At 44.6% G+C, this 17,310-nt stretch overlaps 2 protein-coding genes and 1 pseudogene across 3 annotated transcripts; 1 reads left to right on the top strand and 2 right to left on the bottom strand.

Moving 5' to 3' along the window:
* Positions 1-1,117: 1,117 nt before the first annotated feature.
* Positions 1,118-4,295, bottom strand: LOC311126357 (serum amyloid P-component-like; the record flags this gene model as incomplete). The annotated part of the gene is made up of 5 exons (XM_084200361.1): positions 1,118-1,131; positions 2,045-2,255; positions 2,414-2,702; positions 3,270-3,349; positions 4,068-4,295. 5 exons carry the CDS (start codon positions 4,293-4,295, stop codon positions 1,118-1,120), a joined length of 822 nt encoding a protein of 273 aa, XP_084056487.1.
* A 1,920-nt stretch (positions 4,296-6,215) lies between these two features.
* On the top strand, positions 6,216-11,013 carry LOC311126356 (metalloreductase STEAP4-like; annotated as a pseudogene). The gene is made up of 3 exons: positions 6,216-6,224; positions 10,393-10,560; positions 10,770-11,013. The product of its transcript is annotated as a metalloreductase STEAP4-like (transcript).
* Positions 11,014-14,697: 3,684 nt separating this feature from the next.
* Positions 14,698-16,431, bottom strand: LOC311126355 (C-reactive protein-like; the record flags this gene model as incomplete). The annotated part of the gene is made up of 4 exons (XM_084200360.1): positions 14,698-14,910; positions 15,070-15,361; positions 15,508-15,610; positions 16,416-16,431. 4 exons carry the CDS (start codon positions 16,429-16,431, stop codon positions 14,698-14,700), a joined length of 624 nt encoding a protein of 207 aa, XP_084056486.1.
* Positions 16,432-17,310: the final 879 nt, after the last annotated feature.

Genomic DNA, 17,310 nt, shown 5'->3' with positions numbered 1-17,310 from the left:
CCAGGCTACATGCAGTGTCTGGTCCTTCCCTCTGTGGTGCTGCTGCTCATCACCCAGTGTGGACCACAGCATCACCCGTATACGCCAGGGCTGGGAGAGGGGGGTGGCAGGAGACAAAAAGCAGCCACCTCTGAAAATAACTCCAGTGATGATTTTTTGTTTTGTTATTGATCGGTCTGCTCTCACGCAGGACTCTAAATGAACTGCTCCTAACTTCAAAATTAAGGAGCACCAGAAGAAATGATTTTTATAAAACTGCAAATGATGGTCCCATCGTTCTTAATTGTCATCAGTTGTTACATTGATGAAGTAGAATGCATCACTAGAGTGGGCAAGACATTAGAATAAAAGCAACTTTTAATAATTGTATTGGCAAGTGTAACAGCAAACAAAGTAATTATAGGTGATTCGTTTTGGACAAACAGATCCAAAACATTTATTGTATTTAAAAGTGCAACTACAACCTTATCCATTACGGCTTTCAGATAGTTATGCAATAATATTTACGTTGTATTAAGGCAACATGCTGACTATGAACTGATACTTGGATAATGAAATAAAATGTTCAGTCTCCTCACAATAATCAATTTATCTAGAATCCAGCTAATAAATCAACTTGCTTACCTTCTGCATTTGCGTGCTCAACCTCGACATGTCCAACGAGAATGTTTGATGGACATCCCCCACAAAAAAATAAGAAAACGGGCATAAACAACTTCGCATTCCTTCAACATTTGTTTCAACGTCAATCATAAAGATGTAAGGTGAGGCGTACAGTTCAGCAGCAGTTTCTTCCAGGATAGTGTCCGCGATGGTGCCATTGTTTGCACAGGACACCTCGTTTCCATAAACCGGGTTGATTTGTAATCCATTCTTTTTCTGAGTGCGTAACATTGGTCTGAATTTGATAAAGGCCCTCTTTGGCAATGCAGTAAGTGGGGTTACATTTCTGTGTTCCAACAGTAAGGTTAACGAAGTAGACGGAAGTCAGCGAGTAAAGTCGAGGGAGGTGCATCTGCAACAGACAAGTCAGACACCATAATGGTTTTCCAACCGCAAGGCTCAGATCAACATGTCAGTGTCAACATCACTATTGTTTCTAAACATTTTTAAATGGTTAAGTGAACTTCACTGAAACCGTATGTACAAATAAAATCAGTTAAAGTCTCAAATATTACTAATTTGTATTCCCTGTAGCTTTAGAATCGCGACAAAGTTGGTTCCTGTTTGTCACAGTCGCATTCTCAAACCAGAAAACTCCTAATTGGTTGGTTGACAAATAGTGCCTCCCACAATGCAGATGGCTCCATGTTGCTGAAAAGCAACTGCAGCGGCTTGAAGGAGACTAACTGCATGACCTTTCATCACATGGTTTTTGTAAGGTTCACGCCAGTCGACATGTAGGCGCAAGTCTAAAGATTTTTATCCATAATGTAACACTTTGAAAGGCTGTGACGATCATCGTTTTCACCGCCAGAGACCGAAGAGGAATCGAGACATCCCACCTGCTGGTTCAATTGAAGTAAATTAAGTAGACCAGACCCAGCTGCTATCACATTGGGGTCTATGGGAGAGCCACCCCATTAAGCAGACAGGAACCCTAATGGTAAACAGCCTGCGTGAACTCATTTCTTTGGCCACCGCCTTTCAAAGCGTGTTGCGTTATGGGGACGTAATTTTGCTGCGCCAACACGCCAATTATCTTAGTAGGATCTCAAATGTTGAAAACCAACCCTACCCACCTAAAATTGCAGATAGTTTGTCAATAATGCTGTAGATGCTGGATAATACGATGCCTCTGGTTTAATGTTCTGCTTTGGGCAAGAGTTTGTATATTACTCGAAAATATTGCTGGTGGATGTGTTACGCTCATCCAATTGCAGTCTACTGTAGGGAGAATGTCAGTTCCTTATATGTTGTCCACACAACAGATAAGACCAGTCCGGAAAGACCAGTATGGCATTGCAATTGTGAATTACCAGACAGCATGATAGAAAATTGATTTGACTTAATTGATTTGGTTTATTAAAAGTTTGAATGTTACAGTCGGACTGCTTGTTCCCCAGCAGTACTCGATCTGAAGTCTGGAAGTCCAGGGCCCCCCAGCTGAGAACGTTTCCAGGAGTGAAATTTGTCTGGTTAGTGTACCTCTGGATCTCACAGGGAGACAGCAGGTTGTCCCACATGTGGACATCAGTCAGCATGCCAACGAACGACTGCTGCCGGGCAAAAAACCTGCCAAACTTAACCTGCTCCTGAAACAGTAAACATTTGTTCAGTAATAGAATGCTTGCTTGTTCTGTTCAGTGTTAAATGCTTTATTTCACTAGAGCACTACCGTATGTGGCCAAAGTAACACTGTAAGCGGAATAGGGTTTCATTTAAAACAGCCATGGTTTTGTACTAATCCTACCTGTCCAAGGATGATGGTTTTTCCTTTGATGGCTTCAGATTGGAGGAATTTCCTGGTGCTGGGTTTGCCATCCAGCCACAGCTGTCCAAGGCCTGTCTCAGAGGCCCAGGTGGCACAGATAGAGTGCCAGGTGTTGAGGGTGTAGTCCTGACCATCAAAGATTGCTATGCCGTGCTTGGAACGTTGTTCGAGTTCGCCTGCCGCAGTCCTCTTGATGACAAAAGCGTCATCTTTAGTAGGTGTGGCAAGAGAGAACAGGATATGGTTCCTTCTGAGGTCTGTGAAGAACCTGGAGAGACAGGGAGAAACTGTTAAGGTTCATGATATCATACAGTTAGCAAAAGATTCACATACCATCCATTAGTCAATAAAAACAAAAACTTCAGTTTCAGGGTGTGAGATGTCAGTGTTTACCGGAGACAAACAGTCATGGCAGTGAACTTCTCTCGAGAGTGTCACGGTTTCGGCCGAGGCTGCTCCTCCTCCTTGTTCGGGCAGGCTTCGGCGGTCGTCGTCTCCGGAGTACTAGCTGCAACCGTTCGTTGTTTCTGTGTTTGTTTGGTTTGGTCTGTTTTGGTACACCGGTTTCTCATTTTGTCTTGATTATGTGTCCTTTAAGTTCTCGTTGTTTCTGTTTTGTGGTTGTGTGTAGTTGTTCCTTGTCAGCTGGTGCTTCCAGTCAGTTTATGCTCCATTTGTATTTAGATAGAGAGTCCGCACTTGTTGTGCGTGTTCAGCATTTATACGCTGTGTGCGTTATATTTTCTCGTGCCTCCGGCTCTAGTTGTAGCCGTTCATTTTTGTGGACTTTACTATAGGATTTTGGACTAGCATCTGATTCCTACACCACACCTACGCCCGCTCTGACAGAGAGGTCATTAGTCTCACGTGAGCTGTGTTGGTCTCTTGTGGAAAGGTCAACATCTTACCTGAGGTCTGCAGACAGAATGTAGTGAAAAAGTTACCTGATCAAAACAGCTTTATTAATTTCACCTTTAGGTATATGTAGTCTTAAATATTTACATTTCAACCCACTTAAAAAAACTGCTACAAAGTTCACACTCTGGCGAGAGTTCAAATACTGACCAAACAAAATCCCCACACATGACAAAATAAGTTGGTTATTTACTTTCATTACCGTTAACACAGTGACTAGCTTACCTTGAGGTACAGCACAGCATGTTGTAATCACCACAAGTACTAATAGGAATTTCTCCATTGGTAAGGATACGTTTTAATTTTTTTCCAATCAATTAACTGTTTCTGTTACAGCGTCATGCACTGCAGAATAGAGAGAAATAATGTTAGTTTGGTCAGATATAAGTAGTGGTGGCAGTGGTGATTAAGGAGAGTGAGGACAGGTGTGGAGGCTGATTGGCAATGAGTAGCAGCAGGTGCACGTTGAGTTAATAGAGGAGCTGCGTTCAAGGCAGCTAGTTGAAAGTGTTACATTCAAGTCTGGTCCATAGAGTTAGTTAGAGGACCCATCTTTGTATATTTCAGTATGGTGTCTGTGAGAACAAGGGAAGTGCCATTGAGGCCATCTCCATTTTAAAGTAGTCAATTTTCTTCTGCTTTTGTATTTGAAAAAAGCATAAAGCTAATATTGGTGGTGGAAGCCCCAAATGGCAATATCCATACAGAACCGGGTTACATCCATGATGAGTCCTCTGGGTGTGTCTCTTGCATCTCCTTTGTAAGTTAGTATCTTCCAGGTGCTGAACCCCTCTGGCACAGGTGTACTGCCAGGTGTACTGACCAGTGCTAGGGTTTCCAGGCTGGAGGGATTTATGTCGCAGCGCTTCAGCAGGTCCTCCAGCGGAGTGTTTGGCTGTGTTGAGTTGGCGGTAGAGAACTCAGCGGGGGAGGCGTGATCAGGCATGTGGATCACGTGGCCGAGCCAGTAAAGGTGTCATTTAACCATGCTTGCCTCAATGCAAGACTACTTGGTGTTGGCGAGGATCTCGATGTTGGGTACTCTGTCCTCCCAGGTTAGCCCTGGATTCTAAATAGAGTGTGGATTTTGTTGCCAAGGGAGCACATAGGGGAGAGGGCAGCACCGAGGTAGATGAAATGGGGTACCACTTTGAGGGGAACACTGGAGAATGCAGATGAGAGTTGAGCAATTATTTATGTCTTCTGGGTATTGACTTGGAGGCCAACAGAGAGGTAGGAGGAGACCATAGGTGTGTTCAACAAGGATTTTGTTTGCGAACATTCGCTGCGAACTATGTTTGTTTTCAACCGAGTTTGTTGAACGTTTTTAACGTTCCATTTCTGTTAGTCTTGGCAAGCTGAAATGGATGTGGCAGGAAGAGCAGCTGTGCTTGCTGCAGCAATTGTGGAAGATTTTTTAGATTTTGTTCCCGATCCTATTGAAGCACTGTTTCCCCTACTAGCAGTTGCTATATATGGGATTGAAGATGAGTCCGGTTGAATACTGAATTATGTGGAGGAGGTGATCCCGACATAAAGTGACCACTCCTTTCGATCTCACTCTCACCCTTGATGGGTCAGGAGACCTTCCAGGTAATTTGCAATACATTCGCATATTATATTTTGTATCAGATGTATTATTTATGATATGTGTGTACTCCTTTTTAATAATACAAACAACCCCAGCCTCAATGATCTAGCTAGCTTGCCAACCACAGCTTTGCAGTCTCCATTTGCGTTGTTTGGTCAGTAGAATTGCCTCTTATGCAACTGAATTACAAGAAAGGAAAAAAAAAGTATATTTCCATATCAAAACATAGGCCAATACATGATGTTTCACTGTCCAGATGTAAAAAGTAATGATTTACCAATAATTTACCAATCATTAATTTATTTAGTAACACCATCCTCATATGTCATATCCTACTATTAAAGATACTCTGCACTGTAAAACTTTGTAAGCTGCCTATCAATAGGCTACTGTCTCCATCTACTGGCAGATTTTGCATTGCAACTTGCAGTAAATCAACAACGCCAATGAATAACAGATTACTCAAGATTGTTGAGTGTTCTCAGCTGAAAGACAGATCTATCAGATTCGTATTTTGCTTTGTTCCAGATACTGTGTGAGGACCTGGCTCCTCTAGTGTCTCATAGAGGTGGACCCATTGAAAATAGGGTGTTGGCCTCCCTGTGGCTGATGGCCAACCAGGAAAGTTTCAGGGGTGTGGTGGACTAGTTCAACCTCAGCAAAGGAACATTGCATCACCACTTCATTCAAGTGTTCACAGGCCTCACCCAGATGGTGCCTGAATATGTGAAGTGGCCTTCTGTAGAGCAGTTGCCAGTGGTAGAGGCCACGTTCGAGAGAAAGACGAGGTACTGGCCCACAGGCTCTCTGTGTGTGTGTTTGTAACCTCTGCAGGTGTTCAAGGTGTGTGTGTGTGTTCTCTCCAGGTGTGTCCCATCATGTCTCTGATCATGCTGTCTCTCTGTTACCTGCCTGGTGTCCTGGCTTCCTTCCTGCAGCTCTACAGAGGCACCAAGTACAGGTCAGACCTCTGTGTGTTTGCATACATGTATGTTCATACAATGTTGCATATGTATTTATGTAGATTATAAGTGTTTATGTATGTTTAACATCAGGCGCTTCCCTGATTGGCTGGATGCTGTGCAGGAAACAGCTGGGTCTTCTGGCACTGGGGTTCGTCGTTATGCACGTGCTCTATACGCTGATCATACCCATATGCTGCTCCGTACAACACACACTTTCCTGCAACCCGCCTCACCCAATGTAGCTACTGTAGCTACTTGCTATTAGCCACCGTTAGCGGTCTTCACCACTGTCCTTGGCCTGCACTACCCGATGTTCCAGGTAACCTTGAGCTAGCCTCGAGCCAGGCCCATCTCCCAGCTATCTACCTCTCTGTCAACCGGACGGGACCTCCTAGTGTCGACACGGAGCCCCGCCGATCCATCACGACTGGTCTGCAGACGTAATCGTCTGATGTGGTTTCAATAGGCTTCCCGTTGCGACGACCACGAAGATCCATCTGCTAGCCCCGGCCCGCTAGCACGCGCAATCAACAGCCGTGCCTCCTGCTCGCCTGTGCTTTAGCAGCCTACGATCTGCTCCCGGACTTACATAGTGCTGTTCACTGGACCTTATGATCACTCAGCTACACAGCTAATGCCTGCTGGACTGTTCCTTTACACGGTACCCCATCCTGTTTATCTGTTTAGCCTCAGCCCAAACTTTCATTGCCATTACCAGTTGTTGTCTTAGCCCTCTCGAATAACACCTGTGATTGCATTATGCCTCTCTCCCATGTCAATATGCCTAGCCTATTGCTGTTTGGGTTAGTTCTTATTATACAATTTCACTGTAGAGCCCCAAGTTCAGCTCAACCAGCCTCAGAGAGCTCCTTTGTCCCACCCCCCATACACGCGGAGACCAGCTCAATCGGTACCTCCAGTGATGCTCTCTTTCATAGTTACCCAATGCTTAGGTGTACCTCCACTGTACTCATATCCTTCCATATCCTTGTCTGTACATAATGCCCTGAATCTATTCTACAACACCTGGAAATCTGCCCCTTTTCTCTGTACCCAACGCACTAGAAGACCAGTTCTTAAAGCCTTTAGCCGTATCCTTATTCTATTCCTCCTCTGTTCCTCTGGTGATGTAGAGGTTAACTCAGGCCCTGTAGGCCCCAGTATCACTCCTACCCCCCAGGCGCTATCATTTGTTGACTTCTGTAACCGTAAAAGCCTTGGTTTCTTGCATGTTAACATCAGAAGTCTCCTCCCTAAGTTTGAGTTATTCACTGCGTTAGCACACTCTGCCAACCCTGATGTTCTAGCAGTGTCTGAATCTTGGTTTAGGAAGGCCACCAAAAATTCAGAAATGTCCATTCCGAACTACAACATTTTCCGTCTAGATAGAACTGCTAAAGGGGGCGGAGATGCAATCTACTGCTCTATCATACTATCCAGGTTTGTGCCCAAACAGTTTGAGCTTCTACTTCTAAAAATCCACCTTTCCAGAAATTAGTCTTTCACTGTTGTCGCTTGCTACAGACCCCCCTCAGCCCCCAGTTGTGCCCTGGAAACCATATGTGAATTGCTTGCCCCCCCATCTATACTCAGTTCGTACTGCTTGGTGACCTAAACTGGGATATGCTTAACAGCCCGGCCGTCCTACAATCTAAACTAGATGCCCTCAATCTCACACAAATTATCAAGGAACCTACCAGGTACAACCCTAGATCTGTAAACATGGGCACCCTCATAGATATCATCCTGACTAATTTACCCTCTAAATACACCTCCGCTGTCTTCAACCAGGATCTCAGCGATCACTGCCTCATTGCCTGCGTTCGTAATGGGTCCGCGGTCAAACGACCACCCCTCATCACTGTCAAACGCTCCCTAAAACACTTCAGCGAGCAGGCCTTTCTAATTGACCTGGCCCGGGTATCCTGGATGGATATTGACCTCATTCCGTCAGTAGAGGATGCCTGGATGTTCTTCAAAAGTGCTTTCCTCTCCATCTTAAATAAGCATGCCCCATTCAAAAAATTCAGAACTAAGAACAGACTTGACTGCCCTTGACCAGCACAAAAACATCCTGTGGCGTACTGCATTAGCATCGAACAGCCCCCGCAATATGCAACTTTTCAGGGAAATCAGGAACCAATATACACACTCAGTTAGGAAAGCAAAGGCTAGCTTTTTCAAACAGAAATGTGCATGCTGTAGCACTAATTCCAAAACGTTTTGGGACACAAGTCCATGGAGAATAAGACCACCTCCTCCCAGCTACCCACTGCACTGAGGCTAGGAAACACTGTCACCACCGATAAATCTACGATAATCGAGAATTTCAACAAGCATTTTGCTACGGCTGGCCATGCTTTCCACCTGGCTACCCCTACCCTGGCCACCAGCTCTGCACCCTCCGCTGCAACTTGCCCATGCCCCCCCGTCGCTTCTCCTTCACCCAAATTCAGATAGCTGATGTCCTGAAAGAGCTGCTAAATTTGGACCCCTACAAATCAGCTGGGCTAGACAATCTGGACCCTTTCTTTCTAAAATTAGCTGCCAATATTGTCGCAACCCCTATTACTAGCCTGTTCAATCTCTCTTTCGTATCGTCTGCGATCCCCAGAGATTGGAAAGCTGCCACGGTCATCCCCCTCTTCAAAGGGGGTGACACTCTAGATCCAAACTGTTACAGACCTATATCCATCCTGCCCTGCCTTTCGAAAGTATTTGAAAGCCAAGTTAAACAGATCACCGACCATTTCTAATTCCACCGTACCTTCTCCACCATGTAATCTGGTTTCCGAGCTGGTCATGGGTGCACCTCAACCACGCTCAAGGTCCTAAACGATATAATAACCGCGATCGATAAAAGACAGTACTGTGCAGCCGTCTTCATCGACCTGGCCAAGGCTTTTGACTCTGTCAATCACCACATTCTTATTGGCAGACTAAATAGCCTTGGATTCTCAAATGACTGCCTCACCTGGTTCACCAACTACTTCTCAGATAGAGTTCAATGTGTCAAATCGGAGGGCCTGTTGTCTGGACCTCTGGCAGTCTCTATGGGGGTGCCACAGGGTTCAATTCTTGGGCCGACTCTATTCTCTGTGTATATCAATGATGTCGCTCTTGCTGCTGGTGACGCTCAGATCCACCTCTACGCAGACGACACCATTTTGTATACATCTGGCCCTTCATTGGACACTGTGTTAACAACCCTCCAAACGAGCTTCAATGCCATACAACACTCCTTCTGTGGCCTCCAACTGCTCTTAAACGCTAGTAAAACTAAATGCATGCTCTTCAATCGAATGCTGCTTGCACCCGCCCGCCCGACTAGAATCACTACTCTCGGCGGGTCTGACTTAGAATATGTGGACAACTACAAATACCTAGGTGTCTGGTTAGACCGTAAACTCTCCTTCCAGACTCACATTAAGCATCTCCAATCCAAAGTTAAATCTAGAATCTGCTTCCTATTTCGCAACAAAGCCTCATTCACTCATGCTGCTAAACATGCCCTCGTAAAACTGACTATCCTACCGATCCTTGACTTCGGCGATGTCATTTACAAAATAGCTTCCAACACTCTACTCAGCAAATTGGATGTAGTCTATCACAGAGCCATCCGTTTTGTCACCAAAGCCCCATATACTACCCACCATTGTGACCTGTACGCTCTCGTTGGCTGGCCCTCACTACATGTTCGTCGCCAAACCCACTGGCTCCAGGTCATCTATAAATCACTTATAGGCAAATCCCCGCCTTATCTTAGATCATTGGTCACCATAGCAACACCCACCCGTAGTATGCGTTCCAGCAGGTATATCTCACTGGTCATCCCCAAAGCCAACACCTCCTTTGGCCGCCATTCCTTCCAGTTCTCTGCTGCAAATGACTGGAACGAACTGCAAAAATCTCTGAAGCTGGAGACCCTTAACTCCCTCACTAACTTTAAACATCAGTTGTCAGAGCAGCTTACCGATCACTGCACCTGTACACAGCCCATCTTTAATTAGCCCACCTCATCCCCATATTGTCATTTACATTATTTATTTTGCTCATTTGCACCCCAGTATCTCTATTTGCACATCATCTTCTGCACATCTATCACTCCAGTGTTAATACCAATTTGTAATTATTTTGCACTATGGCCTATTTATTGCCTTACCTCCATTTGCACACACTGTATATATAGATTTTCTATTGTGTTATTGACTGTACGTTTTGTTTATTCCATATGTAACTCTGTGTTGTTGTTGTTTTTAATCGCACTTCTTTGCTTTATCTTGGCCAGGTCACAGTTGTAAATGAGAACTTGTTCTCAACTGGCTTACCTGGTTAAATAAAGGTGAAATAAATAAACACTTATCTCACAGGTCGTCAATGAGGTAGGAGAACTGGGGACGAGTATGTGTGTTCCTGTGACAGGGTTTAAGATAATACTGTATCTAATGGATCTCTAGTTTTTACTATCCTCTCGCTGTCTCTCTCAGACGAAGGCCAATAAGACCACTCCATTTGAGTTCAACAACACAGAGGCCTGGGGCACAGACTCCTTTGTCCTGGGGATCCTGGGCTTCTGTCTCTACGTCCTGCTGGTGATCACCTCCCTGCCATCTGTAGGAGCAGCGCTCAGCTGGAGGGAGTTCAGCTTCGTACAGGTACAAGGAACATGTGTTTGTGTGCTTGCCTATATGTATGTCATGATCTAACCCCCTCTGTTAGCACTCATTCACTTCTGAGAACGTGTTTCTCTGAGAATCTCCTGCTGAGTCATGGCGCTGTAGATAACATTGCTTCAACTATCAGAGCTGTAAAAATGGTTGTTAAATCAATACGTCATGATTTGACATGTGCTCTCCCCCACCAGTCCAAGCTGGGCCATCTGACTCCGCGGTTGTATACAGCCCATGGCTTACTGTATGGCTGGAACAAGTTCCTGCGTTCCTCCACCTACAAGTGGTACACCGCACCAGGCTACATGCAGTGTCTGGTCCTTCCCTCTGTGGTGCTGCTGCTCATCACCCCGTGTGGACCGCAGCATCACCCGTATACGCCAGGGCTGGGAGAGAGGGGTGGCAGGGGGGCAGGAGACAAAAAGCAGCCACCTCTGAAAATAACTCCTGTGATAAATGGTTGTTTTTACATACCTTAGTTGAATGCACGTAAGTAAGTCTTAACAAGAGCTTCTGCTAAATGAGTAAGATGCTATGCAAATATACACTGCTCAAAAAAATAAAAGGGAACACTTAAACAACACAATGTAACTCGAAGTCAATCACACTTCTGTGAAATCAAACTGTCCACTTAGGAAGCAACACTGATTGACAATACATTTCACATGCTGTTGTGCAAATGGAATAGACAACAGGTGGAAATTATAGGCAATTAGCAAGACACCCCCAATAAAGGAGTGGTTCTGCAGGTGGTGACCACAGACCACTTCTCAGTTCCTATGCTTCCTGGCTGATGTTTTGGTCACTTGAATGCTGGCGGTGCTTTCACTCTAGTGGTAGCATGAGACAGAGTCTACAACCCACACAAGTGGCTCAGGTAGTGCAGCTCATCCAGGATGGCACATCAATGCGAGCTGTGGCAAGAAGGTTTGCTGTGTCTGTCAGCGTAGTGTCCAGAGCATGGAGGCGCTACCAGGAGACAGGCCAGTACATCAGGAGACGTGGAGGAGGCCGTAGGAGGGCAACAACCCAGCAGCAGGACCGCTACCTCCGCCTTTGTGCAAGGAGGAGCAGGAGGAGCACTGCCAGAGCCCTGCAAAATGACCTCCAGCAGGCCACAAATGTGCATGTGTCTGCTCAAACGGTCAGAAACAGACTCCATGAGGGTGGTATGAGGGCCCGACGTCCACAGGTGGGGGTTGTGCTTACAGCCCAACACCGTGCAGGACGTTCGGCATTTGCCAGAGAACACCAAGATTGGCAAATTCGCCACTGGCGCCCTGTGTTCTTCACAGATGAAAGCATGTTCACACTGAGCACGTGACAGACGTGACAGAGTCTGGAGACGCCGTGGAGAACGTTCTGCAACATCCTCCAGCATGACCGGTCAGTCATGGTGTGGGGTGGCATTTCTTTGGGGGGCCACACAGCCCTCCATGTGCTCGCCAGAGGTAGCCTGACTGCCATTAGGTACCGAGATGAGATCCTCAGACCCCTTGTGAGACCATATGCTGGTGCGGTTGGCCCTGGGTTCCTCCTAATGCAAGACAATGCTAGACCTCATGTGGCTGGAGTGTGTCAGCAGTTCCTGCAAGAGGAAGGCATTGATGCTATGGACTGGCCCGCCCGTTCCCCAGACCTGAATCCAATTGAGCACATCTGGGACATCATGTCTCACTCCATCCACCAACGCCACGTTGCACCACAGACTGTCCAGGAGTTGGCAGATGCTTTAGTCCAGGTCTGGGAGGAGATCCCTCAGGAGACCATCCGCCACCTCATCAGGAGCATGCCCAGGCGTTGTAGGGAGGTCATAAAGGCACGTGGAGGCCACACACACTACTGAGCCTCATTTTGACTTGTTTTAAGGACATTACATCAAAGTTGGATCAGCCTGTAGTGTGGTTTTCCACTTTAATTTTGAGTGTGTGACTCCAAATCCAGACCTCCATGGGTTGATACATTTGATTTCCATTGATAATTTGTGTGTGATTGTGTTGTCAGCACATTCAACTATGTAAAGAAAAAAGTATTTAATAAGATTTCATTCATTCAGATCTAGGATGTGTTATTTTAGTGTTCCCTTTATTTTTTTGAGCAGTGTATATTTTAAAACTCCACAGGGTCACTGTATCTTGCCCACAGGTACAGATCTACCCTTCACAAATGCTATCTTTAACTATTAGGGCAGCAAATGAAAAACTGACTTCAGATCAGTGTCTAGGATACACTTCATCCTACTCCCGATATATATTGTTTACTGTTAGGCAACATCTTTAGATGGGGAACAGACAGGTTTTCCCTGGTTTTGGCAAACAGACAAACGATTTTATGTCCTGAAGGCATACTGGAGCGCTTATCCTCCTTCACTGACTGCAGAGGAGATGGACATTATCCCCAGATAGATCTTTTTGGTAAACATGGACAGCGGTATTATTTTTTCCTGAAAGTGTTTCTCCTCAGCAATTTAGGAGCACTAGAAAAAATGATTTTATAGAACTGCAAATGACGGTCCCGTCATTCTTAATTGTCATCAGTTTTTACGTTGATGAAGTAGAACGCATCACTAGAGTGTATTGGCAGGTGTAACAGCAAACAAAGTAATTATAGGTAATTTGTTTTGGACAAACAAATTTGGTACAAAACATTTATTGTATTTGAAAGTGCAACTACAACCAATCCATTACGGCTTTCAGATAGGTAGGTATGTAATAATATGTACGTTGTATTAAGGCAACATGCTGACTATGAACTGATACTTGGCTAATGAAATAAATGTTCAGTCTACACACAATGTATCAATTTATTTTATAAATCTAGCTAATAAATCAACTTGCTTACCTTCTGCATTTGCGTGCTCAACCTTGACATGTCCAACGAGAATGTTTGCTGGATGTCCCCCACAAAAAAAAAAAAAAAGTTTAGCTGCAGTTTCTTCCAGGATAGTGTCCGCGATGGTGCCATTGTTTGCACAGGACACAGTTTCCATAAACTGGGTTGATTTGTAATCCATTAATTCTCTGGGTGTGTAACATTGGTCTGAATTTGATAACGGCCCTCTTTGTAAGTGGGGTTACATTTGTGTTCCAACAGTAAGGTTAACGAAGTAGACGGAAGTCAGCGAGTAAAGTCGAGGGAGGTGCATCTGCAACAGACAAGTCAGACACCATAATGGTTTTCCAACCGCAAGGCTCAGAACATGGCAGTGTCAACATAGCTGTTGTTTCTAGAAGTTCATAAATGTTAAACATTACTGACACCGTATGTACAATTAAAAAGCAGCTAAAGAAGTCTCAAATATCACTAATTTGTATTCCCTGTAGCTTTAGAATCGCGACAGTCAGTTCCTGTTAGTCACATTCCCAAACTAAATTGGTTGACAAATATTGCCTCCCACAACGCAGATGGCTCCATGTTGCTGAAAAGCAACTGCAGCGACTTGAAGGAGACTAACTGCATGATCTTTCATCACATGGTTTTTGTGAAGTTCACACAAGTCGACATGTAGGCGCAAGTCTGAAGATTTTTATCCATAATGTAACACTTTGAAAGGCGGTTACGACCATGGTTGTCAACGTCAGAGAACGAAGAGGAATCGAGACATCCCACGCGCTGGTTCAATTGAAATTAACAAAGTAGACCAGACCCAGCTGCTATCACATTGGGGTCTATGGGAGAGCCACCCCATTAAGCAGACAGGAACCCTAGTGGTAAACAGCCTGCGTGAACTCATTTCTTTGGCCACCGCCTTTCAAAGCGTGTTGCATTATGGGGACGTAATGTAGCTGCGTGAAGACACCAATTATCTTAGTATGATCTCAAATGTTGAAAACCAACCCTACCCACCTAAAATTGCCGATAGTTTGTAAATAATGCTGGATAATACGAGGCCTCTGGTTTAATGTTCTGCTTTGGGCAAGAGTTTGTATATTACTCAAACATATTGCTGGTGGATTTGTTACGCTCATCCAATTGCAGTCTACTGTAGGGAGAATGTCAGTTCCTTATATGTTGTCCACACAACAGATTAGACCAGTCCGGAAAGACCAGTATGGCATTGTAATTGTGAATTACCAGACAGCATGATAGAAAGTTGATTTGGTTTATTAAACGTTTGAATGGTTAGTTGGACTGCTTGTTCTCCAGCAGTACTTGACCTGAAGTCTGGTAGTTCAGGGCCCCCCAGTTGAGAGCGTTTCCAGAGGTGAAATTTGTCTGGTTAGTGTACCTCTGGATCTCATAGGGAGACCGCAGGTTGTCCCACATGTGGACATCAGTCAGCATGCCAACGAACGACTGCTGCCTGGCAAAAAACCTGCCAAACTTAAACAGCTCCTGAAACAGTAAACATTTGTTCAGTAATCGAATGCTCACTTGTTCTGTTCAGTGTTACATGCTTTATTTCACTAGAGCACTACTGTATGTGGCCGAAAGTAACACTGTATGGGAAATAGGGTTTAATTTAAAACAGCCATGGTTTTGTAATAATCCTACCTGTCCAAGGATGATGGTTTTTCCTTTGATGGCTTCAGATTGGAGGAATTTCCTGGTGCTGGGTTTGCCATCCAGCCACAGCTGTCCAATGCCTGTCTCAGAGGCCCAGGTGGCACAGATAGAGTGCCAGGTGTTGAGGGTGTAGTCCTGGCCATCAAAGATTGTTATGCCGTACTTGGAACGTTGTTCAAGTTCGCCTGCCGCCGTCCTCTTGAAGAGGACAAAAGCTTCACCTTTAGTAGGTGTGGCAAGAGAGAACAGGATGTGGTTCCTTCTGAGGTCCGTAAAGAACCTGGAGAGACAGGGAGAAACTGTTAAAGGTTCATGATATCAAACAATTAGCAAAAAGTTAACATACCAGCCATTTGTTTTAATGAGTTAAACATTAGTCAATAAAAATAAGAACTTCAGTTCAGTGTGTGAGATGTCAGTGTTTACCGGAGGCAAACGGTGATGGCAGTGAACTTCTCTCGAGAGGTCATTAGGCTCACCTGAGCAGTGTTGGTCTCTTTTGGAAAGGTAAACATCTTACCTGAGAGGTCTGCAGACAGAACGTAGTGAAAAAGTTACCTGATCAAAACAGCTTTATTAATTTCACCTTTAGTCTATGTAGTCTTAAATATTTACATTTCAACCCACTTAGAAAAACTGCTACAAAGCTCACTCTAGCAAGGGTTTAAATACTGACCAAACAAAATCCCCAACATGACAAAATAAGTTGGTTATTTACTTTCATTACCTTTAACACAGTGACTATTTTACCTTGAAGTACAGCACAGCATGTTGTAATCACCACAAGTACTAGTAGGAATTTCTCCATTGGGTAAGGACACTTTTTTTCTCTTAATCAATTAACTGTTTCTATAGCAGTGTCATGCACTGCAGAATAGAGAGAAATAATGTTAGTTTGGTCAGATATAAGTAGTGGTGGCAGTGGTAATGAAGGCGAGGGAGGACAGGTGTGGCGGCTGATTGGCAATGAGTAGCAGCTGGTGCACGTTGAGTTAATAGAGGAGCTGCGTTCAAGGCAGCTAGTTGAAAGAGTTACATTCAAGTCTGGTCCATAGAGTTAGTTAGAGGACCCATCTTTGTATATTTCAGTAGGGTGTCTGTGAGAACAAGGGAAGTGCCATTGAGGCCATCTCCATTTTAAAGTAGTCCATTTTCTTCTGCTTTTGTATTTGAAAAAGCATAAAGCTAATATTGGTGGTGGAAGCCCCCAATGGCAATGTCCATACAAAAACAGGTTTTATCCATGATGAGTCCTCTAAGTTCATTATTAACTCCATCAATTACCTTTTTTTTGTCGCATGGCTTGCCCTGTATGCTATTAATCTTCTACGTACCATAAAACCGGTGCATATCTAGGATGAGTTTACCCTTCCCAAATCCTAACTTTAAACACTAGGGCGAAAAATGCTAAACTGGCTTCAGTGTCTAGGATACACTTCATCCTGCTCTTGGGGATATATTGTTTCCTGTTAGGCAACATCTCTGTAGATGGATAACAGACACAGGTTCTCCCTGGATGAAGTGAATGGCATACTGTGTCTGCATCCCAAATGGGACCCTATTCCATTATTAGTGCACTACTTTTGACCCCGGCCAATTGGGTGTATGGGAGGGGGGAGTGTTCAGAGATAAAATACTTTAGTTATTATTAGGAGTGAAACTAGGGTATTTGGTGCAGTGAAAGTAGTGCACTATATAGGTATTGGGTGTCATGTCTCTGATCCTGTTTCACTGACTGCAGAGGAACTGGACAGCTATCCTCGGATGAGCTTTTCTGTTTCCTGAGAGTTGCCGTATCCAAATACAGATACTAGCGTACTACATACTTAAATTGCATACTATGTACTCATCGTGGCATACTATTTAGCAAGTACCGTTTAGTAAAAAGCATGCAGTATGCTACAACCGCAACACAGTTGTTTGGCTACTTGAAGAGAACTAGGGCCTATAAATCACAGCCCACCTCTTCAAATACATTGTGGAAAAGTGTGCATCGAATTCTACTAGATGAAGAGCCGAAAGGAGTATAACATCCTGGCATTTAAACCATACTTGACACTATAAAACATACGTTGTTGATTTTTTTATTAGTATCACGCACATAAACAAACACACACAAACACCATCTTGGTTGTCCATCGAAGACGATGATGACGATGCTCCCCTTGGGGATGGGTGGGTTAGATCTTTTGGAGCTCGTGCACTTCATCTGGCTTGTGGAGGCCGATG

This window comes from Coregonus lavaretus, assembly GCF_964263955.1.
Source record: "Coregonus lavaretus genome assembly, contig: HAP1_SCAFFOLD_895, whole genome shotgun sequence".
NCBI lineage: Eukaryota > Metazoa > Chordata > Actinopteri > Salmoniformes > Salmonidae > Coregonus > Coregonus lavaretus.
The sequence above is the reverse complement of the archived record's forward strand: the minus strand, read 5'-3'. Positions and strand labels throughout refer to the sequence as shown.